Source organism: Heterodontus francisci, chromosome 4, assembly GCF_036365525.1.
Source record: "Heterodontus francisci isolate sHetFra1 chromosome 4, sHetFra1.hap1, whole genome shotgun sequence".
NCBI lineage: Eukaryota > Metazoa > Chordata > Chondrichthyes > Heterodontiformes > Heterodontidae > Heterodontus > Heterodontus francisci.
Window position 1 is genome coordinate 173,557,947 of NC_090374.1, and position 24,530 is coordinate 173,582,476.

General features: G+C 41.6%; 1 protein-coding gene across 6 annotated transcripts in view; it reads left to right on the forward strand.

Annotated features, from left to right (window-relative positions):
* LOC137369399 (tight junction protein ZO-2-like) overlaps positions 1–24,530 on the forward strand; it is a 154,202-nt gene that overhangs the window by 118,858 nt on the left and 10,814 nt on the right. For all 6 annotated transcript variants that reach the window (XM_068030565.1, XM_068030564.1, XM_068030562.1 and 3 more), the window contains 8 exons: positions 6,716–6,866; positions 8,325–8,433; positions 9,731–9,953; positions 13,405–13,589; positions 15,077–15,172; positions 15,281–15,360; positions 21,631–21,841; positions 24,407–24,507. In XM_068030565.1, the coding sequence (XP_067886666.1) occupies positions 6,716–6,866; positions 8,325–8,433; positions 9,731–9,953; positions 13,405–13,589; positions 15,077–15,172; positions 15,281–15,360; positions 21,631–21,841; positions 24,407–24,507 (1,156 nt within the window). The remainder of the gene's footprint in view (positions 1–6,715; positions 6,867–8,324; positions 8,434–9,730; positions 9,954–13,404; positions 13,590–15,076; positions 15,173–15,280; positions 15,361–21,630; positions 21,842–24,406; positions 24,508–24,530) is intronic.

Consider the following 24,530-nt stretch of genomic DNA (forward strand, 5'->3'; position numbering starts at 1 on the left):
AGTTTGTTTAATAAAGTTCAACCTTTTTTTCTTTAAACCTAAGAAAACCTGTTTGGCTGGTTTCTTTGCCTTACAATTGGAAAGCAGTGAACAAGGATTCACTAAGGGGGAGCTAAAAATGGTGTGTTCAAAATAAAACCCTGTTACGGTAAGACGAGGTGAAGGCTGAGAGGGAACCCAAGACCCCTTTCTCACCTGGTCGTAACACCATGTTAATACCTTTTCTCTCTTGCCTAATCTCTACTCTTTGATTTACCACATCTTCCTAAATTTGATCCCTTGCCACACTAATTAGTTTAAAACCCTCTCTACATCCCTAGTTATGCGGCTCACTAGAACACTGGTCCCATCAAGGTTCACGTGTCAACCATCCCAATGGTACAGCCTCCCACTTACCCCAGTACTGGTGCCAGTGTTCCATGAACCCGAACCCACTTCTACCACAATAGTCTTTGAGCCATGCATTCATTTCTCTAATTTTATTTGTCCTATGCCAATTTGCAGCTAGCTCAGGTAATAATCCAGAGATTTAGAAGTTTAGAACTCTTCCACAAATAGCAATTGATGCTAGATCAATTGTTAATGTAAAATCTGAATGGTTAACCAAAATCTATCGAAGGTTTTAAGGGATATGGGACAAAGGTAGGTGTATGGAGTTAGTTTGCAGATCAGGCAGGATGTCATTTGAATGGTGGAACAGGCTCAAGGGGCTGAATGGACTACTTCTGTTCCAGTCTTCCTAAATATTTCAAAGAAAGGAACAGCCTTTCTTAATCTTAAGAGCCTGTCGGGTGATTTGGGTTGTTGCTGAACAGAAATGAGAGTTTAAATAGGGCTAGAAAGCACAATCCATACTCACGGTCACTTACTGTATTGATTATTTCTTCAAGGTAACAACAACTTGTATTTATATATTGCCTTTAGCTTAGTAAAATGTTCTCCGAGTTGTGAGAGTGCAGCAATTTGGGAATGTAACATGCATTGAACACACAGTCCATGCATAACTAACGTTCCCTTTTAATGTGCGGGCATGCGCAACCAGGCAGCAAATCTTGAAAGGAGCCACGCAGTACGACAAGTCGGCTGCGCACTGCAAAGAGAAATTAAAGGGAATATTGGTCCCAAGGCATTTGACGGGAGTGCCATCAAGCAAAATTTGATTTGATTTCCAGGGCCCTAACTCTGGAATTCTCTCCCTAAACCTCTCCAACCCTTTACCGCTGTCTACTCGTAAACGCTCCTTAAAGCCTACCAATCTTTTGGTCTTCTGTCCTAATATCTCCTTATGTGGCTCTGTGTCAAATGTTGCTTGACACTCCTGTGAGGCACCTTGGGACATTTTACTATGTTGAAGATGTTCTGTAAATGCAGGTTTAAGGTGAAGACCTAGATGATCATCTCCATCTCCATCCAAGGTGATAGAGTTAACTGAACAGATTGAAAGTCACTTGTGTCCACTGGTGGGGGATCCATATGTATAAATATAGTCACCAATAAATCCAGTAGGGAACTCATGAAAAACTTACCCAGAGAGTGGAGCATGCTATCATGGAGTGGTTGAGGCAAATAGCACGATGCATTTAAGGGGAAGTGAGATAAGCACATGAGAGAGAAAGGAATTGAAGGAAATGCTGATGAGGTGGGAGGGGAGTTGAGTGGAGCACGAGCCAGTCTAGCTAAATGGGCTGTTTGTTTTGTATATTTTATGCAATATTTTTCAAAGCTCACTGCTATGCAGTAATATCCACAGCTGGTGACCAAGACTTGTATGTGTCTATTATTTAACTGTGTGTATGTGGACTTCATTGCAGTTTACAATGTTTATTTGCTCTGATTACACTTTTTTGAAGGATGAAGCTATATAAAGTAGCTACCTCAATTAAAAATGTAATTTGGCCACTTTAACAGTGAATTGTGTAACTCTGGAGACTGCCGCCACCACCTCCTCCAAAAACAAACTCTGCTAAGTCCTTTGGGTTAGAAGATATAATGCAGCATGTTGCCTGATTATCAGTTGGTTCTGCCTGTTTCCGAACACAGTTGCTTTTGACATATCTAACCACTGCTAAATGCATGTTGTGCCTCTGCTTCCGACATGAAGCCATCTGTTTGTTGCAGCATCACAACATGTATTGTCTGGTGGGTCCCAAGCAATTTCCAGCATATGGCCTTTTCCTGTCTGGACTGACTATCACAGACAGTTCCCAAATATTATTCTTTTTTTTTTTCAGAGATCTGCGTTGCCACAGAAATGAGTCTGACTTTTTTTGTGTTTTGGACACTAACATAATCGGTAGTCATGGCTAATCATAAAATGATGTCACACAGGAGGAGGCCATTTGGCCCATCGTGCCTGTGCTGGCCCTTTGAAAGAGCGTGTCCATTTATCCCCACTCCCCTGCTCTTCCCCATCGCCCTGCAGTTATCTACATAATAGTTCTCACCTAACATTTTGTTTTAAAATTCTGGTGGTTAAATACCATCCATACGTATGGAAGTATCAAACTGAATATTGTTTTTCCCCAGGAAGCTATAACGTTACAGTAGCTGAAGACTGGATTCCGGAAGTTTTTTTTTAAAAGGGGGAGCGGTTTTAAAAGTTAAATTATTTTTAAGAAAAACACAAAGGACGGAGGAATCTGCCAAAATGATAAATCTTTGCTTCTCTCCTCGTCAGGGAATGAGGTCAGACAGAATGACTAAAAATTGTACAAAGGTTTTTGAGTTTTCAGGTGCAAGTGTTGAGGAATATATAATAGCCCTGAAATTAATTTTGTGCACTGTTTTAATGTTTCCATTCAATATGCTTTCAGGGAAATGCTTTCATGTATCTTCAGCAGATACAAGCTGCCTAGTGTTAAAACGTGGGGTGCATCCTGATTTTAGTCTGACTGCAACAATATAACTTTGGAAAATATGTTTTTGGCAGCTGAAATGTACTGCTTTCAAGGTCTTGGTATCGTGTCTGTTTATATCTTGGGTACTTCAATAGTAGATAATTTTTTTTTTGCTTGAAGGGCGAGGGTTGCCAACTCTTGACACATTCCTGGAGGTTTCATCACATGACTTCCTACTTTCAGCTGCCCCATTGGTCATCCCACATGTCCATCATTGCAGAGCCCCGCCTTTGCACAGTCCATTGGAAAACAAAATGGACTCTTTATTACAGGATTGGATAATTCTGGACTCTCTCAACGGCCTCCCCACCCCCACCCCGCCTGATTTAATTTTTTTGTAACTGATAAACAAAAAGTGTTCAAAGAACTTGTTTAATTTATTTTTTTTTAAAAACACATCATTTTTGTGCTGCTATAAGTTTTCTTCTGGATGTTGCTCACTCCGGTGTCCTGGAGAATAGTCTTTAATCGCTAGAGACTCCAGGGCAATGCTGGAGGAGGGTGAATTTTTCATTTCATTTTACTCCTCCAGCCCTACAACGGTCAGGAAATCTCTGCGATCCTCCAATTCTGGCCTCTTGTGTATCCTTTATTTTCATCGCTACTCCATTGCTAGCCGGGCCTTCAGCTGCCTGTGCCCTAAACCCTGGAATTCTCTCCCTCAACCTCTCTGCCTCTCATTCCTTGTTCAGATGCTCCTTAAAACCTATCTCTTTGACCAACCTTTTGGTCACTTGTCCTGATATCTCTTTATGTGGCTTGGTGTCAGTTTTTTTTTTGTCTGATAATACTCCAGTGATGCGCCTTGGGCATTCAGTCCATCAGATCCACGTTGATGTTTATGTTCAATATGAGCCTTCTCCCATCCCTCGTCATCTCTCCCCATCAACATATCCTTCTATTTCTTTCTCCCTCGTGTTCATCTAGCTTCATCTTCAATGGATCTGTTATTCACTTCAACTGTTCCCTGTGGTAACCAGATCCACAGTTTTGCCACTTTCTGATTGCAGTTGTTTCTCCTGAATTTCCTATTAGATTTAATTAGTAACTATCATTTGATATTTATGATCCCTAGTTTTGGTCTCCCCAGCAAGTGGAAACATTTATGCAATTTCTTATCATATCCCTAATGCCATGAAATGCTTCACATCCCATAAATCACATCTGAAGTACCGTTTTGGTTGCGGAGGCAAACTCAGCAGCTAGTTTGTACACAGCAAACTGTAAATGAGCTGAACAATAAATTACTGGCCTGGATTTCACGGTCACTGGCGAAGTGACGGTACTCATCACTGACCTCGAAGAAAGCTGTCCACAGCTTTCTAGCGATCTCTGGTGTGGATTTCCCCTTTCCCAATGTCAGTTTGAATCTGGCGTCAAGTCACTGAGATCTCCTGGCATCCAGCATCAGTGATTCATCAAGCAGAGTAAGCAGCCAATTACACTGAAGTATTCTGAGAGAGAGCAAACCAGGAAGTCAAGTGCACTGAACAATTCACTTAATTAAAATGTGTGAAATAAATGGGCCATACACATGGTAGTAAGGTAGAAACTGAAATAAACTTTAAAAATTAAAACTGTATTTTTTATCCTAATGGATAAATTTGAAATTCCACAAAGATAAACTTACTTTTTCAGGGCCACTGAGGCTGTTTAGCAATAATTATGAACTTAGTATGCCAGTTTTACAGGGTTTTTTTTTTACAGCAAGAGTAATAGACCAGAATTTTACGTGGTGGCGAAGGCTCTGCCCACCGGCTTAAAAGTCTGGGGTGAGCCCACCTCTGCTGGGCCTGGAAGCCACACAGCGATAATATACCAGTGGTGGTGGGAGGAGGACCTTAAGTGGCCATTAATTGTCCTGGTAAAATGGGGGCGGGTGGGCAATGGGAACAGCACCTCCACCTCCCACTCGATTTTTTTTTTTTTTTTTTTTTAATGCCCCTCCCACCCTCCCCACCACTCCCCCCTCCAGCCTGCTCTCGAGGAGGGGACTCTTGGAGTGTAATATTCAGGCCATAGTGTAAAAGGACAATTCTCGTCAATCAGTGAATTTCTAATTGACTGCAGACTGTGGATGCCTCAACAGCTCACCCTGTCGAGTAGCGTTGAATCACTGACTTCTGGATTTCTTCATTTCAGCTGCACGTGTGTAGACTTGAGACGTTGCGGTCAGTTTCAGAGTAGTAATGACGGCGAATGCTGACAGTTGCACCATCATTAATACAGCAAAATCCAAGCCAACCTGCATCTTGCAGAACATTCTATAATGATGCATTTATTGAGAGTTTGCCGAATTTCTAAATAGCAACATTTAAGTAACTGAGATATTTGCTGAAATCCATGGAATTAAAAATCTAGCAAAATAGGCCATGGCTGATCTGTATCTTAACTCCATCTACTTGGCTTAGTTCCATAATCCTCAATACCCCTTGCCTAACAAAAATCTATCAACTTCAGTTTTGAAATTTTCAATTGACTCCCAGCCTAAACAGCTTTTTGGGGGAGAGTTCCAGATTTCCCCTACCCTTTGTGCGAGGAAGTGCTTCCTGACATCACCCTTGAATGGCCTAGCTCTAATTTTGTTATGCCCCTTGTTCTGGACTCCCCCACCAAATAAATAGTCTCTCTCTGTTATGAACGCTGGACTTTGTAGCATGAATATGTTTTTAAAAACCTGTGACTTTTAATGTTCATGGAGTCTGAAATCATGTGACTTCACATCAACTCTGCTTAACGACAAGACAGGGATCTTGGTTACCAGGGTAACTAAGATCCCAGATCAAAGACCTTTTTAAAAAACAGCCTGGAGGGGCATAACACATGAACAGTGGGTTTCATCCTCCCAGACTTTCAGATCGCAAACAAGGAGTTAGCGATTCTGAGAATGTAATTATGAATAGCAGTTGCTAGCATCTGGCAACAGTGGAAAGCCCAGGTGGTCTGCTGTAGCCAGACTTGTGGACTTTGCATATTGGAGAAGACAATGGGCTAATGACTTTTGATTCCAGATAAATTCAACAGATTTTCAGAAGGCAGGCAGGCCATAAGGAAGACCGGAAGGAAACCTGCAGTGGCATCCTCGAAGGCAAGAGAGAGAGGGAACACCTGCTGTCAGAAGACTGATACAGCGAAAGGCAGTGAAGGCTTGAACCTGGTTTGAAAGTTGAGGCTTGCGGAGAAGTAAAAGACCAACAGGATCACCACAGTTGCTTTATTCACTGAAGTCCAGGTCGAAAGTCCTTGGAAGAAGTGAGCAAAGAGGACATTGACTTTTAGAGAGGTCTGGGAGATTCACCCCATTGCAACTGGGACTTTTAACTGCAAATATTTCACCATCAAGGAGGACTGTGTAACATATAAGTGTGGTGTGAGGTTTTCAAGTATTTTTGAAGTGAAGAAAATACCTTTCTCTATAATTTAGGACATCATGTACTTACAAAGTACTATTTAGTTAATGAGGATTTTTAGTTTAGTTATAATAGTCTTAAAAAGTGAAATCTTGTATAATTATTTACATTGGTCTGGGAGTTCATATCTCATATTTTAACATTAACGGTCTCACTGAGGTTATAAATCTCTTGCGCTTGCATTCGCTCACGCTCTCTCTCATACGCATACTTCTGATGCCACAGCATTCAATTCAATTATAGAATAATTACAGCACAGAAGGAGGTCATTTGGCCCATAGTGTCTGTACTGGCTCTTTGCAAAAACAGATGTACCAGTATTGGACAAAAGGTTTTCAGAGCTTATTTTGGTTAGCTGAACTCTGGTTCTCTGGGATTTTTGTGACTCGCATTTTTGTTTTTCTGCAGCCCTGGTACAAAAATGGTGCAGTTCAAGAAAGGTGAGAGCGTTGGCCTCCGGCTAGCTGGTGGTAATGATGTAGGGATCTTTGTGGCAGGAGTGCAAGATGGAAGTCCGGCTGAAAATGAAGGCCTCGAGGAAGGCGATCAACTCCTTAAGGTAAAGGACCAACCTGCCTCAGTACAAAGTTTATATTTGAGATTTATGAATGCAGAAACAATGACAGGAAAAGACCTTCTGGTCCATTTAGCCCGTGCCACATCACTGTAATCACTCTGCAATACAATCGAAAACCATCAATTGAGAGGGGCTATTGAAAACGCAGGCCAATTTGATTGGGAAAAATCTGGGACATTTGAAGAGTTTGGGACTGTGAAATGAGTGAAAGTTGACTTGAGAATGATAACTGGTTGTAAATTTAAAATACAAAATAACGGGACATATGGGAGCATAAAGTTTATAATGGAGAATGAGTGAATTGGTTCAAGAATAAAACATCCTGTTGTCTCTTCCTGTCCATTCCACTCGATTTCCTAGCTTGTTCGAATGTATAATGGATCTTTTTATTAAATACTGTCTTTCAAAAATTAGCGCGACTTGTACAGAATGTGACTTTTTTTTTTATTGCTGGTTTTATGGCAAGTTCAAGCGTGTTGTGTTTATATTATTAAATGTGTCTTGCATCTGAGCCCCTCATACACTTTTAGTATCGCTGGTAGAAGCCAAGATCCTAACCAGAGAGTCCCTATTTAGTAAATTCACATCTATATTCCCCACAAGGCAGAAGAATCATCCTGAACTCCTGGTATTCTAAATTGGATCAGACATATTTTACATATCATGAAATCCTGGACAACTTGTTTCAACTTTTAGATTAAGCATTATGCTTAGTAGTACAAGTTTGGATTAGTTGGTCTGTGAAAATATTAGACTTGTAACAGCCGCACAGGTAAGCTCGCCTTTGTGTAAACCTTGTCGTGATGGTTTGAATCTTACTGGGCTGGCACAGCAGAAGGATGAAGTGCCAGGGAGTGACTGACGCCGGGGGAACATGTCCCCAGTGCAGAGTGGCATAGGGAAAAGATTTGCAGAATAAAGTAGCTAGTACATTATATAAAGTGATAGAGGAGATAAAGAGAAATAGCTTCTAGTGGTAGAAGGGTCGGTAAGCAGAGGACGCCGGGTTAAGGTAATTGGCAAAAGAAACAGGGAAGATGAGAATTTTTTTAATGGGGAGTGAGTTGTGATCTGGAATGCATTGCCTGAAAAAGCAGTGGAAACAGATTCAGTAATCTCTTTCCAAAGAGAATTGGATATATACTTGAAAAGGAAAAATTTGCAGGGCTATGGGAAAAGAGCAGGGGGAGTGGGACTAATTGGATAGCTTGTTCAAAGAGCCAGCACAGGCACGATGGACTGAATGGCCTCCTTCAGTGCTGTAAGATTCTATGAATACCAGACCAGAAAGTGTTTGGAGGATTGAATGCAATCTGAAGGATCTATTGCCCATGTTGAATATTGTTTGATGTAGCTTATTTTTTTAAACTTGCTCTGCAGGCAGCAGTGCTGTACATTACAGGGGGGTAATAACGTTATCATCTTTGTATATCCCACTAGATCAATTCTATGGATTTCCGTAGTATTGTGCGTGAGGAAGCGGTCCTCTACCTTTTAGAAATCCCGAAAGGTGAAGATGTGACCATCCTAGCTCAGAGCAAATACGATGGTATGTAACCTAGACCATGACACTCACTGAAAGCTGTCTTGACTTACTAAAGGAAAGGTGGGACAGAGATCACAACTTCTCCGATTTGACTGGAAGACTACACAGTATTTTGCTTCTGTACTTTTTATTTTAATCTTCATCATTGCAGAAATGGAATTCTCATACTGTTGAGTATTGAGAAACTCTTGGAAAGTGTGGGGAATTCCAGGCTGCCTGAATCTCATTTTTAAAAAAAGAATTCTAGATCCTAGCACTGAAACTGGTCCTAATATAACAATAGGGAAACCACTCCAAAGTCCTGAATAGTCATTTTGCTTTAATGATATATTACAAAAATTACCTAGTTTTTAATTTTAAAAAATTTCCCTTGCATTATCTTCCAATTCCCTCAATCTGTCCCAGTACATTTTCATTTATCTTTAAAATAGAAAGTTATATAAAAATTGAACATCCTCTTAACTTTATTTTACATATCTGCTCTTTTTTTTTTAAGTCTCTTCATTCTAGAAGTGGAACTCCAGTGCTCAAAAATTGCCTCCCAATTGTGTCTCAAGATTTTTTTTAAAAGAAATTTGAGGTGGTCAGTGTTTGTGTGCAAAGATTAATTATGTCATGCTATCAAAGTGACCATCCGCCTGATTTCGATGCTTGGTAGAAAATCATGGAGTGAATCTTTAGGAGCAAATTTGTCCAGCTGCCCAAGAATCGAATACTATCCACTAGTTCAAGGAAGAGTTATTGACTTGATTGGCCTCAATTTTGGAAGGAGTGACATCTCAAAAGAAGGCTGTAAACCTTCGATTCGTTCACAGGATGTGGGTTTCGCTGGCAAAGCCAGCCTTTTTTCTCCAACCCTAATTGCCCTTGCATGGGTGGTGGTGAACCGCTGCACTCCTTGTAGTGAAGTTGCACCCATGGTGCCATTAGGGAGGGTGTTCCAGGATTTTGACCCAGTGACAGTGACGGAACAGCGATTATAGTTCCAAGTCAGGATGGTGTGTGACTTGGAGGGGAACTTGGAGGTGGTAGTATTTCCATATTCGTACTGTCTTTGTTCTTCTAGGTGGTAGAGGTCATGGATTTGGAAGGTGCTGTCAAAGGAGCCTTGGCAAGCTGCTGCAGTGCATCTTGTAGGTGGTACACACTGCTGCTGCTGTGTGTCTGCGTTGTAGGGAGTGAATATTGAAGGTGGTGGATGGGGTGCCAATCAAGTGTGCTGCTTTGTAGCAACTGAAGATGGTAAAACACAACTGTTCACTTTTATAAATGTGTCCTATTGTTTTTCTCTCCCCACCAGTCTACAAAGATATTATCAACTCTGGCCGTGGTGACTCGTTCTTCATTAGGACACACTTTGAGTATGAGAAAGAAAGTCCGCAAAGTTTGAATTTTACCCGAGGAGATGTCTTCAAGGTTTTAGATACACTGTACAATGGCAAGCTGGGAAACTGGTTAGCAGTAAGAATTGGTCCTGACAACATCAAACAACTAGAGAAGGGAATCATTCCAAACAAAAGCAGGTAAATTTTGAAGTGTAACGTGAAGTGTCAATACTTTTGTTTTGAAGCAATAACAGCACGTTTGGCCCTTCGAGCCTGCTCCGTCATTCAACAAGGTCATGACTGATCTCCCTCAACTCCACCTTCCTGCACTATTCCCACATTCCTCAGTTCCCTTTGTACACAAAAATTTATCGATCTCAGTCTTGAAAATACTCAACGATTAACCATTTGGCCCCCTAGGGTAGAGAATTCCAAAGTTCACAACACTCAGTGAAGAAATTTCTCCTCATCTCAGTCCTAAATGGCTGACCCTTTATACTGAGACGGTATTCCCTGGTTCTAGACTGTCCAGACAGCAGCTTTTTACCTATGCTTCGGGAGACAAGGTTCAGAGGAATGTAAAGCTCAAATAGTTGGGTGTTTTGAAAGTTCCACTGGTCAGCGTCATCCAAAATATATGAAGTATTTATTTGCCATTTCAAGTAAATACCAATTCAGAATTAAGTATCTTGTCCCTATATAAATGGTGGTTGTTATGTGCCTTTTTATTTTGAAGTTAAGATGGGTTTTTATTTTTTCAAAAAATAAAAAGCTACACAAACCAGTCTGTTGCACATGTTAAGCTGGTGTATTTTCTTTTATTGAATGGAAACTATTGAAATGAGATGTCGTCTTTTAATATGGTAATGTTTCATTTGCAAAAGTTATTGGTGTTAATTCCTCACTACTGCATTTCTTGTCAACTATTTTTGTATCTAATTTTTCCTTGGTTTCTGCCCCAGGCAAGCTTTGTAAAAATCAAAAAAGGAGGGAGACAGAAAGAAGGAAAACAACAGGCCAGTTAGCTTAACATCTGTCATAGGAAAACGTTAGAAGCTATTAAAGACGTTATATAGCATGGCACTTAAAAAAAATTCAAGATAATCAGGCAGAGTCAACATGGTTTTATGAAGGGGAAATCGTGTTTAACCAATTTATTGGAGTTCTTTGAAGAAGTAATAAGAGCTATGGATAGAGGGGAACTGGTGGATGTACTGTACTTGGATTTCCAGAAGGAATTTGATAAGGTGCCACATCAAAGGTTATTGCGGAAAATAAAAGCTCATGGTATAGAGGGTAACATTTTGGCATGGATAGAAGATTGGCTAGCGAACAGGAAAGAGAGTAGGCATAAATGGGTCATTTTCTGGTTTGCAAGATGTAATAAGTGGTGTGCTGCAGGGATCTGTGATGGGGCCTCAACTTCTTACAATTTATATAAATGACTGATGAAGGGACCGAAGCTATGGTTGCTAAATTTGCTGATGGCACCAAGATAGGTCAGAAAGTAAATTGCCAAGAGGACATGAGGCGACAAAGGGATCCAGATAGGTTAAATAAGTGGACAACGATCTGGCAAATGGAGTATAATGTGGGACAATGGGAAATTGTCCATTTTGGCAGGAAGAATAAAAAAACATATTATCTAAATGGTGAGAGATTGCAGTGCTCTGGGAAGCAGAGGGATCTGGGTGTATGAATCACAACAGGTTAGTATGCAGGTATGGCAGTTAATTGGGAAAGCTAATAGATTATCATTTATTGCGAGGGGATTTGAATGCAAAAGTAGGGATAGGGAGGTTATGCTTCAGCTATACAGGGCATTGGTGAGACCACATCTGGAATACTGTGTAGATGATTGGTATCCTTATTTAAGGAAGGATGTAAATGAATTGGAAGCAGTTCAGAGAAGGTTTACTGGACTATTACCTGCAATTGGCAAGTTGTCTTATGAGGAAAGGTTGGACAGGCTCGGCTTGAATCCGCTGGAGATTAGAAGAGTAAGAGGCGACTTGATTGAAACATACAAGATCCTGAGGGGTCTTGAGAGGGTGGATGTGGAAAGGATGTTTCCTCTTGTGGGAGAATCTGGAACTAGAGGTCACAGTTTAAAAATAAGGGGTCGTCCATTTTAGACAGATGAGGAGAAATTATTTCTGAGGGTTGTGAGTCTTTGGAACTCTCTTCCTAAAAAGGTGGTGGAAGCAGAGTCTTTGAATAGTTTTAAGGCAGAGGTAGATAGATTCTTGATAAGCTAGGGAGGTGAAAGGTTATTGGAAGTAGGCGGGAATGTGGAATTGAGGTTACAATCAGATTAGCCATGATCTTGTTGAATGGCAGAGTAGGCTCGAGGGACCTAGTGGTCTACTCTGCTCCTAATTCATATGTTTGTATGTATGTATGATTCATTTGGGATTTGCGCATTGGGGTCTGCTGGTGATGGCTGTTTTATCCATAGCCCAAAATGTAAATGGAGGACAATTATTTTTTTCTATCAATTTAACATGGGGGTCATTTGACACACTTTTGAAAACTCTTTTAATAACTGTTCAAATATACATGACATCTGTCGCTTACCTTGTTTCTCTTTTCAAATCACTCTCTGGCCCCCATCCTCCGAGATCTCTGCACTTCTCCAATTTTGGCCTCTTGCGCATCCCTGATTTCAATCGCTCCATCTTTGGCGGCCTTGCCTTCAGCTGCCTGGGCCCTAAACGCTTTCGAGCTCTTTCTCCTCCAGTTATGACGTTTCTTAAAACCTACCTCTTTGAAAAGCTTTTGGTCACTTGTACTAATATCTTCTTATGTGACTTGACGTCAAATTCTGTCTGGTAACACTTCTGTGAAGCACCTTGGGACTAAAGGCCTGCTACCTGACCCGAACCCAGCGGGACCCAACGACATGTAACAGGTTCGGGTCGGGTTGCACTTCCTGGTCCGACATTCGGGCTCGGGTCAGGTCGGGCCAGATCGGACACACTGTATCACCACCTCAGGAAGTGACTTTAATCTTAATTTACTTTTTGGACTTTAAAGGTGGTTTTGTTATAGTTATTTTAAGTTTGTGCAGGTAAGGAACAAAGTGAAAAACGGAAGGTAGGTTAACTGATGGTCGGGTCGGGCGTGGGAGAAAATGGAAGGACTTGGGCCAGGTCGGGCTCGGGTCAGGTCTCATTTGCAGACCCGAGCAGGCCTTTGCTTAGGACGTTTTAGAAGTTTCACTGGAGACAGAATTTGACACCGAGCCACTTGAGATGTTAGGACAGGTGACCAAAAGCTCAGTTCAAAGAAGTGGGTTTTGACGTGCATCTTCAAGGAGGAGAGAAGTGGAGAGGTTTAGGGAAGGAGGAGCTTTAAACCCAGGCAACTAAAGGCATAGCTGCCAATGGTGAAGCAATGAAAATCAGGGATGCACAGAATTAGGGGTGCAGTGATCTCTGGGGGTTGTGGGGCTGAAGGAGATTACAGAGAGAAGTTATGGAAAAAATGTCTTCGATTTAGATTCTATGATTCATTGCAGCCTCTGTTTAAAAGCTAATATTTGAAACTTTTTAATCTAGGAGGCTGCATTAATGTTTGCAAAGCTACATATATTGGTTTTATAAGTTCGTATAATAACTTTGTGTATCTGAAACTAATATCCTTTCAGAGCTGAGCAGATGTCCAATGTGCAGAATGTCCAGAAAGTGGCCTCCAGTGACCGAGGTGACTTCTGGAGGTCACGGGGTCAGAGGGCAGCAATGAAAAAGAATCTTCGGAAGAGTCGTGAGGACCTCACGGCCATGCCAGTTAGCACTAAGTTCCCAGCGTACGAAAGAGTTGTTCTTCGAGAAGGTGAGAGAACTTTCTGTATTTAGTTTAGTTTAGAGATACAGCACTGAAACAGGCCCTTCGGCCCACCGAGTCTGTGCTGACCATCAACCACCCATTTATACTAATCCTACACTAATTCCATATTCCTACCACATCCCCACCTGTCCCTGTATTTCCCTACCACCTACTTATCCTTGGGGCAATTGCTAATGGCCAATTTACCTATCAACCTGCAAGTCTTTGGCTGTGGGAGGAAACTGGAGCACCCGGAGGAAACCCACGCAGACACGGGGAGAACTTGCAAACTCCACACAGGCAGTACCCAGAATTGAACCCGGGTCGCTGGAGCTGTGAGGCTGCAGTAACTGCATATCTTTTGTGTGACTTTTTGTTTCTGAGAGATAATTAGGATTTTCCAAGTTTCCATTCCCCCCCCCCCCCCACCCCCTCCCCCAGCAAGAAATGAACTGTGGGCAAACAATGTGCTTTTTAAATCAAAAATAGAACATTTTGGTTTTAGCAAATAAATAGTTTTGGGGGAATAAAAGTAATGTATGTATAAATATTCCAACTTCAGAATATATAATGCTAAGTGTGCACCCCCCCCCATGAGCTACAGCCTTGGCGTCTCTTCATTCAAAGAAAGAAAAGGAAGACTATTTGCATTTATGTAGCACCTTTTGCAACCTCAGTGTCACAAAGCACTTCACAGCCAATTAAGTACTTTTTTTGAAGTGTAGTCACTGTTGTAATGTAGGAACCACAGCAGTCAATTTGCACACAGCAAGCTCCCACGACAGCAATGTGATAATGACCAGATGATCTGTTTTTAGTGATGTTGATTGAGGGATCAATGTAGGTCAAGACAACAGGGAGAACTCTCACTCTACAAAATAGTGATTGTGGGGTCTTTTACACCCACTCAAGAGGGCAGGTGCAGCCTTTGAATCAGAAGGTTGTTGCTTTAAGTCCCACTGCAGAGATTTGAGCACATTATCTAGGCTGACACTCCAGTGCACTACTGAGGGAGTGCTGCACTGTTAGAATGCCGTCTTTCAGATGAGATTTTAAACCCAGGTCCTGTCTGCCACCTCAAGTTGGTATAAAAGATCCCAAGGCACTAACTTTGAAGAAGAGCAGGGGAATTCTCTCTGGTGGCCTGGCAATATTTGTCCCCCAACCAACTCCCCTAAAACAGATTATCTGGTTATTGTCACATTGCTGTTTGTGGGAGCTTAATGTGTACAAATTGGCTGCTGTGTTTCCTACATTGCAACAGTGATTAGACTTTTAAAGAGCTTCATTGGCTGTAAAGTGTTTTGGGACATTCTGAGGTTCATGAGAGGTGCTATAGAAATGCAAGTTTGTTCATTCCTTCTGGACTTGGTTTCAAATTCTAACCTTTTCATTTGAAATTATAATTGTTGCCAAGGGGCACCGTGTTTTAAATCTTTCTGGATGCTCTAACAATGCACTTAGACCCCTTTTACATGCTTTGTCTATTTTAGCTGGCTTTTGCAGACCTGTGGTGCTCTTTGGGCCTATTGCTGATATAGCTACAGAGAAGCTGGCAACAGATTTACCAGATAGCTACAAAACTGCCAGTAAGTAAACTTCACATAAATTTATTTGACAATAGTCTGTGTACAAGGTGACTCTATGTCCTCATAAAAGAAGTCAAATCATCTCGATTGTAAATTTAATTATTTTAGAAACCGAACCCAGGGATGCGGGCTCAGAAAAGTCAACTGGTGTAGTTCGACTGAACACAGTTAGACAGATCATTGAAGAGGTAAGGATAATTCAGGCATCACCTTGCATTTATATAACTACTTTTGACATAATAAAACTAGGTAGCTGAAGACACTGTTGCCAATGGTAGAGTGATGAAAATCGGAGATGCTCAACAGGGCAGAATTGGATGAGTGCAGAGATCTGAGTCTTACAAGAATGGAAGAGGTTGCAGCAGTAACATTATGTTACACAGAATCTGTTTGTTTATAAAAGTTATGACCAAGGTGGGAGGAGTGCACTGTTAATTCAGTCCCGCTTCTCCACTGGTCACAACATATATTTTTAAATCTTCCCACTTACCGAAACAATCAATCAAAGAACAGTACAACACAGGAACAGGTCATTCGGCCCTCTAAGCCTGCGCCAATCTTGATGCCTGCCTAAACTAAAACCTTCTGCACTTCCAGGGACCGTATCCCTCTATTCCCATCCTATTCATATATTTGTCAAGATGCCTCTTAAACGTCGCTATCGTACCTGCTTCCACCACCTCCCCCGGCAACAAGTTCCAGGCACTCACCACTCTCTGTGTAAAGAACTTGCCTCGCACATCCCCTCTAAACTTTGCCCCTCGCACCTTAAACCTATGTACCCTAGTAACTGACTCTTCCACTCTGGGGAAAAAGCTTCTGACTAACCACTCTGTCCATGCCGCTCATAACTAGATACGATACCTTTCCCCAGAATAAAGCACGCCAACCAGGTTTCTTTAATAAACAAAAAAAAAATCCATTTATTATAAACCAAGTCTTAACCAAAACTGAAGTAAAACATACGCACAAATGGAAATGTTAAAGCCCTTTATTTTATCCTAGCCCTCACACACACACACTTCCATGCACAACCGGTTAACCGGGGAAAACAAAAAGATTTTTGTTTACAGCTGTGACAAAGAAATAGAAGGAATAAAAAAACTTAGACTGATTAGAAGTTATGGAAGTTCTTTATTTTGACGAGGTGTCCCAAAGGCGAATAGGCAGCTGCCACTAGGATCTTCCCAGAACAGTCCCTTCCAGGTGATGTTGAAGATCTATTTGGGTAGGCGTTCAGAGATTTAGCAACTGAAGACTTCACATAGGTTTTACATCAGGTGTGCAGCAACAAATGTTTCAATTCTCGCACATTCGATGCAAAGTTCTTTTAAAGATGCAGAACTTCAAATACAGGAGACAACAGTGCAACCTGATACAGGATTTGCTTTTCAAGAGCAGGGATTCTTCAAAGATGCAGGGAGTCTTCAAGGAGAGATATATCAGCTGGCTAGAGCTTCTGTTCTCCTGGCAGGTCAATAATCAAACCCCAACAGCCTGATTAGCTAAACCATCTAACTTTTTTTTTAAACAGTTCAAAATGAAACAAAAAAACAGTTCAACAACAATCCTGAGACATCTATAAATCGTGGTCTGTCATTTCTTTTATAAACATCTGTTCCTTCAGGTTAGAACACCCCTGCTGTGTTTACTTTAAATCACATGCTTTCCAGTAAGGTTTGTTTACTGGTCAACCTTCTGTTGACCTTCCTTTTAAGAAAAAAGCCCAGATTACAGCATCTGTGGAATCCTTTTTCAGTTTTTAAAATATAGATTCTCAAGTTTTAACGAAAAATTGGAAACTTCGTAACAAAGTATTAAATCAGTAAAACAATTGAGTGTATAAACTTCTTGAACACAATTTTTTAAAGTTCATTTAATGGGATGTGGACGTCACTGGCAAGGCCAGCATTTATTGTCCATCCCCAATTGCCCTTGAGAAAGTGTTGGTGAGCTGCTACCTTGAACTACTACAGTCCATGTGCTGTAAGTAGATTCACAGTGCTGTTGAGGAGGGAGTTCCAGGATTTTGACCCAGTGAAAGAACAGCAATGTATTTCCAAGTCAGGGTGTGACTTGGAGGGGAACTTACAGGTGGTGGTGTTCCCATGTATCTGCTGTCCTTGTCTTTCTAGGTGGTAGTGGTCACGGAATTGAAGGTGCTGTCTGAAGAGCCTTGGCGAGTTGCTGTAGTGCAATTTATGGATGGTATAGACTGATGCTGTTGTGCGCTGATGGTGGAGGAAGTGAATGTTTAAGTGGTGAATGGGGTGTCAGTCAAGCAGGCTGCTTTGCCCTGAATAGTGTTGAACTTCCTGAGTGTTGCTGGTCAGTTTGTATTAAATGGTTTCAGGGTAAAAATTACATTTGTATAGCGATTGTATTTGGTCCTTGAATCCTTGCTGGATTACATAGATGTTGATGCAGAAAGTGTTAAACAAATTGCCTGCCTATCCTGTTTAGTAGTGTTATCACTAAGAGTGAACACCATGTTTCAAATGTTTAAAGAATGAACATCTGTTTCAGAATTAGTCTATGAAAAGTGATCCCAGTGGGGCATGGGGTGTGGGAGGGATGGGATGGGGTGGGGAGGGGGGCACTTGACTTAAAGGAAAGGAGGCTTGCAATTTCTAGCTTCCCTTGACTTCTATTTCTTTTGACGCTGATAGATTAGGTTGGAAGGAGCGGATACCTGATCTGCATGTTTGAGATGTCACTCATTGAAGTGAATAATCCTTTCTAACAGTTCTATAAAAAAAAAAAAAATCCAATCTATATTTTGGGCTTGATAAATGTACTGCTCCAGTTCCATTTACCCATTTTATAAACACGAGGATTTTATTTCTGCCAAATAGATTCATCTGTAAATCCAGGGAGAGGGAGGAGAGGCAAACGTAAAAGGAAAAAGACTTGCACTTAGATGACACCTTTTCAGGAGATAACTTTACAGCCAATGAAGAACTTTTGAAATGTAATCACTGTTGTCATGTAGGAAATATGGCAGCCAATGTGCGCACAGCAAGCTCCCACAGACAGCAATGACCAGATAATCTGTTTCACTGATTTTAGTTCAAGGATAAATATTGGCCAAGGACACCAGGGAAAACTCCCTTGCTGCTTTCTCTTTGAAATACAACAGCAACTTTTATTATGTTGAAGGCGCTATATAAATATAACATCCCATGGCACTTTACAGGAGCATTATAAAACATAGTATGACACTGAACCACAAAAAGACTAATTAGGTCAGATGACCAAAAGCTTGGTCAAAGAGGTAGGTTTTAATGAGTGTCTTAAAGGAGGAAAGCAAGGTGGAGAAGTGTAGGGAGGGAAATCCAGAGCTTGGGGCTTAGGCAACTGAAGGTGCGACCACCAATGGTGGAGCAATTAAATTAGGGATGCACAAGAGGCCAGAATTAGAGGAGCGCAGATTTCTTGCAAGGTTGTGGGGACTGGAGCAGATTAGAGATGGGGAGCGGATAGGCCACGGAGGGATTTGAATACCAGGATAAGAGTTTTAAAATCAAGACATTGCTTGACTGGGAGTAAGTGCAGGTCAGCGAGCACAGGGGTGATAGCGGAATGGGACTTGGTGGAACTGGATCTTTTACATGAAACTGAGAGGGCAGATGAGGCCTTAGTTTAACCTCTTGTCTGAAAGACAGCACCTCCAGCAGTGCAGCACTCCCTCAGTACTGCACCAAAGTATCAGCCTGGATTGTGCTCAAGTTTTGGAAGCAAGATTTGAACTCACGATCTTCGGACTCTGAGGTGAGAATGCTGCCCATTAGGTCGAGGCTGACATTGAGCCTTATTTTTGGAATTAATTTGCATTTGCTCTTTAAATTGCTGAAATTCAGTCTCTAGTTAGTATGAAAATGGCACGTTCCCAACACTAGCCCCAAATAGTAAAGCTCTCGCAGTCGGCTGAAAGTTGTCTCTCCTGCTTGCAACTAAGCTGTGTTGAAGCAAAAGAAAACCTAGTCTTTTTTTTGTAGCCTTGGACTTGTAACCTTAGCCAAGAAAAAAAATTCTCGAGGAAATAAATTTGAGATTGAGCTTCCCATGATCAAGGCTAGGGAAACGGAAATGTGGCAGGATGAGATTAGAAACATAGAAAAATAGGAGCAGGAGTAGGCCATTTGGCCCTACGAGCCTGCTCCGCCATTCAATACGATCATGGCTGACCATCCAAACTCTGTACCCTGTTCCTGCTTTCTCCCTGTATCCCTTTATCCCAGGAACTATATCTAACTCTTTCTTGAATATATTTAATGATTTGGCCTCAACTGCTTTCTGTGGTAGAGAATTCCACAGGTTCACCACTCTCTGAGTGAAGAAATCTCTCCTCATCTCAGTCCTAAATGGCTTACCCCTTATCCTTAGACTGTGACCCCTGGTCCTGAACTCCCCCACCATCGGGAACATCCTTCCTGCATCTAGTTTGTCCAGTCCTGTTAGACTTTTGTAGGTTTCTATGAGATCCCTCTCATTCTTGTAAACTCTAGGGAATACAAGCCTGCAGTCTGCAGCTGACCTTGTCCCAAATCCCATGCAATAGGTTCACTGAAAGAAGGGGTGTCTGCCCTGCTGTGGAACAGGAACTGCACGCATTGCCCTACTGCTCCAGGAGAAGAGGCCCAAATATCAGATGAGATTGAAGGGAAAACAAAAAGTACCAAAAACCTTGTCTAATCCTCTAGAGGTTGAGGACCCACTCAGCAATTAATCATTCTGGGAATGTTTTGCTGCCTGCTGTCGGATATTAAGGTCCTGCTTTCGGCCACCATCGCGACTCATGTCGTCTCTCAGAATCTCTGAAAAATCCAGGAGGCGAAATCTTTTATGCAGAGTTATGATCTGAAATGCGCTGTCTGAAAGGGCAGTGAAACAGATTCAGTAGTAACTTTCAAAATGAAATAGGATAAATACTTGAAAAGGAGAAATTTGCAGGGCTAAAGGGAAAGAACAGGGTGGCTAATTGGATAATTCTTCCATGGAGCCACACAGGCATGATGGGCTGACTGACCTCTCTCTGTGCTCTATGATACTCTCAGCCCATTGAACACAGAGGCAATTCCTAGGGAATGCTACCGTGCACCCATCTCCCAAACTGGTTGTACAACATAATGGGGGTTGAAGTGGGATATGTTGGAGGAACTGTTGCCTGCCTGAGAGCCCCACTACCCATCCCCAGGGTGCAGTTTCTGCTACTAAGTCAAGAGGTGAAAACCCAGTGGATATGGGTTTTTCCCCAAATCATGCTGAATTTTGCCACAAGTGAGATCTGGGGATATATGTGCATCAATCATTGAACATGGGAGAGCAGGTTGAGAAAGTGGTTAAAAGGCAAAAGGGATCTTGGGCTTTATAAATACGGGCACAGAGTATAAAAACAAGAAAGTTAAGGTGAACCTTTTATAAACATTGGCTCAGCCTCAACTGGAGTAATGTATCCAATTCTGGGCACAAGAATGGACTTCAGTTAAATGGATAGATTGGAGAATCAGGGACTGTTCTCCTTGGAGAAGAGTAGGATGAGAGGAGATTTGATAAAGGTGCTCAAAATCATGAGGGGACTGGACAGAGTAGATAGAGAGAGATTGTTCGACTGTTCCCATTGGCGGAAGGTTTGCGAACCAGAGGACACTGTTTTAATGTGTTTGACAAAAGAAGCAAGAGTGACAGGAAAAAACACATTTATGCAGCGAGTGGTTGGGATCTGGAATGCACTGCCTGAGAATGTGGTGGAGGCAAGTTCAATCGAGGCTTTCAAAAGGGGAGTTGCATAAGCACCTGGAGAAAGAAAATTTGCAGGGGTTATGGGGAAAGGGCAGGGGAGTGGACTAGCTAAGTTGCTCTTGCAGAGATCTGGCACACATAGAATTCATCAATGATTCTTATTGTGTCCCCACTTCTCCCACCAATTGCAAGATTTTGGACACTATTAAAAAGGGATTTACATTTAAGATTGTCATGTTAGCTACCCTTCCTATTCCCAAGATGAGATACCCTTACTATTCTTTGCAAAGAATAGTAATCCCACAAAAGATAGTGGAAATCTGGAACCCTCTCCCTCAAAAAAGCTGCTGAGGCTCAATTGAAAATTTCAAACCTGAGACGATTTTTATAAAAGCAAAATACTGCAGATGCTTGAAATCTGAAATAAAAACAAAGAAATGCTGGAAATGCTCAGCAGGTCTGGCAGCATCTGTGGAGAGAGAAGCAGAGTTAACTTTTCAGGTCAGTGACCCTTTTGTTGGGTAAGGGTATTAAGAGTTACGAGAGCCAGGAGGGTAGATGAAGTTAGACACAGATCAGACATGATTTAATTGAATGGTGGAACAGGCTCAAGGGGCTGAAAGGCCTATCTCATATGTTTTTATTATTAGAGATTCTTGTTTTGTTTTGTTAGTAATATACTTCTGAGTCGTCTTGTTGTCTACCTTCCTAAACAGGATAAACATGCAATACTGGACGTAACACCAAAGGCTGTGGATCTGCTGAACTACACACAATGGTACCCCATCGTCATCTTCTTCAACCCAGACAGCAAGCAAGGTGTTAAAACTATGAGACAGAGACTGAACCCAGGGTCTACCAAGAGTTCCAAGAAACTCTATGATCAGGCTGTCAAGCTAAGGAAGAGCTGTCCTTATCTTTTTACAGGTGAGGAACTTTAGTTAACTGGAGCGTAGAATAAACATAGCACGAAGGAGGCCATTCGACCCATCATTGTCTTTGCCAGCTCTTTGAACGAGCTATCCAATTAGCCCCACTCCCCTGCTCTCTTTTCCCCCCACTCCCCTGCTCTTGCCGCATAGTCCTGCAAGTGTTTTTCTTTAACCATACAGTGAAATCCTTAACATCATTACATCATCTGTAGCCAGGTGGACTCTTGCACAGTTAAAAGTAAGCAATGAAACATACATTTCAGAAAATAGTAGGGGAATTCTCCTCAATGTTCTGGCAAATATTTATCCCTCAACCAACACCTAAAACACATGATCTAGTTGTTTATTTCATTGATGTTTGTGGGAGCTTGTCCTACATTATAATAGTGGCAATACTTCAAATGTACTTCATTGGCTGTAAAGGGCTTTGGGATGTCCTGACATTGTAAAGGTTGCCATATAAATGAAAATTATTTTAGATATTTTGTATGGCCACCTTCTATGCATTGATCAAATGTTAGAGGGATACGTGCTGACCTCCTGGGTTGGCTCATGGCTACTAACTTATTTCAGCCTTCAGTTCCAGTAGGTTGGCAGGTCTGAGATGATGCAGCCTTAACACACTTAAGCAGGAGTAAGTGGAGGCATAATAGCTTAAAGCAACACACATTAGTTTGCAAAATCTCATGTTCTATTGCACTTCAGTTTGTAAATTACTGTCCTGCTGGATTCCAACTCCCACAACTACAGTATCAACAATTTATATTTATATAGCACCCTTAACATAGTAACACATCTCCGGGTGCTTCACAGGAGCAATTATCAGACATAATTTGACACTGAACCAATTAAGGAGCTATTGGGGCAGATGACCAAAAACTTCTTCAAAGAATTAGGTTTTAAGAAGCATCTTAAATTAGGAAAGAAAGGTGGCGAGGTTTAGGGAGGGAACTCCAGAGCTAAGGACCCAGGCAGCTGAAGGCATGGCCGCCAATGGTGGAGCGATTTAAAATCCGGGATGGGCAGGAGGCCAGAACTGGAATATAGAGATCTTGGAGAGTTGTGGGATTGGAGGAGGTTACAGAGATAGGGAGGGGTGAGGCCATAGAGGGATTTGAAAACAAGAATTTTAAAATCAAGGCATTTCCGGACAGCAGTAGATATAGTGGTTAAACTACAGATTAGGTACACAAGTTACTCAAGCTGTATTGTCGAGGTCAGAGCTCCCAACTGCTGTCTAAATTCAATTAATGCAGCTCACACAACATCTCGCGATAAGCCTTTTGTATTTGTTAAACACCCAGTAGAGTCAAATTTTGCAAATGCAGCTAGTTTCAGTTTCATCTGAAATGGAATATGAAATGGAAGGTAGCAAGATCATGGGGGTATATGTTACAATAGCACATTTCTGATGAGCTTTTAAGAGAAACGTTTATGATTTGTACCAAGAATGAATCTATTACAAGGAAAAACTTAGATTTATACACACCTTTTCTGATCTGAGGACATCCTAAAGCACTTTAAGCCAATTGAGAACTTTTGAAGTGTAATTACTTTCAGTGTTGTAAAGTAGGAAATGCAGTAGCTAATTTGCACACAGCAAGATCCCACAAACAGCAATGTGATGACGACCAGAGGGATAAATATTGGCCAGAACACCAGGGCAAACAGCCCCGCACGTCTTCGAAATAGTGACCCCAGGATTTTTTTTTATATCCACCTGATGATTTGATGGCACCTCGGACAGTGCAGCTCTCATTCAGTACTGCACTGGGAGTGTCGACCTGGATTTTGTCTCCTGGAGTGGGACTTGAACCCACAAAACCTTTAACACCATCACAATTGTTAGAAAATTCATAATTTGTCATGAGATATCCACCTGTGACGAATCAGTAGCATTGTTTAGCTGTGCTACATTACCTTTACTAAAAAGCCATAAAAAACCCAACTAATTTATGATGTGATGTTGGTATTGTAATTAAAATGTTGTAGAATGCCATTTCTTCTCTACGTATTTCAACGCTAATTATATTACACCATTCTCTTCCAACTTAGCTATAGTTTCAGCTTTCCTAGTAACTTACTTTTGAGGTTATATCATAAAACAGGTTTGGAGCTCTTTTGGATTACAAGTATTTCAGAAGCGCTCTCTAAATTGAAACACTATTATCCACATTACTGTGTGTGCGTGCGTGTGCGTCAAACTTTGGGTGAGACTCTGGCGTCGCAGAAGAGGGGAGGGGTGGAGCTGAGGACTAGTTTAATCCTGATACTGATTTGCTGTGTTATGCTGATGTAGGAATGGGAGGAGGCTTGTGTGGAGCATGAATGCCAGCACAGACCAGTTGGGCCAATTGGCCTGTTCCTGTGCTGTAAATTCTATGTAATGTCTTTTGTACTGGCCTGAAGTTTTGTCTAAGAGCTGCTGCTGATGGATGCAGTATAAATCCAAGTGCGTTCTCGGAGTGGCTTAGGACCAAATTGTTTTTTGGTCTTTTCTAATTGGGTCCAAATCATTATATGGGAGAGGGAGACTTATTTTTGTTTTCAAATATTACAGAGACAATTGATCTGAATTCCTCCCACGACGGTTGGTATGGATTGTTAAAAGATCTGATCAAAGGTCACCAGGCTTCTGCTGTTTGGGTTTCAGAAAGCAAGGTATGTATTGGATGAGTGTCTCA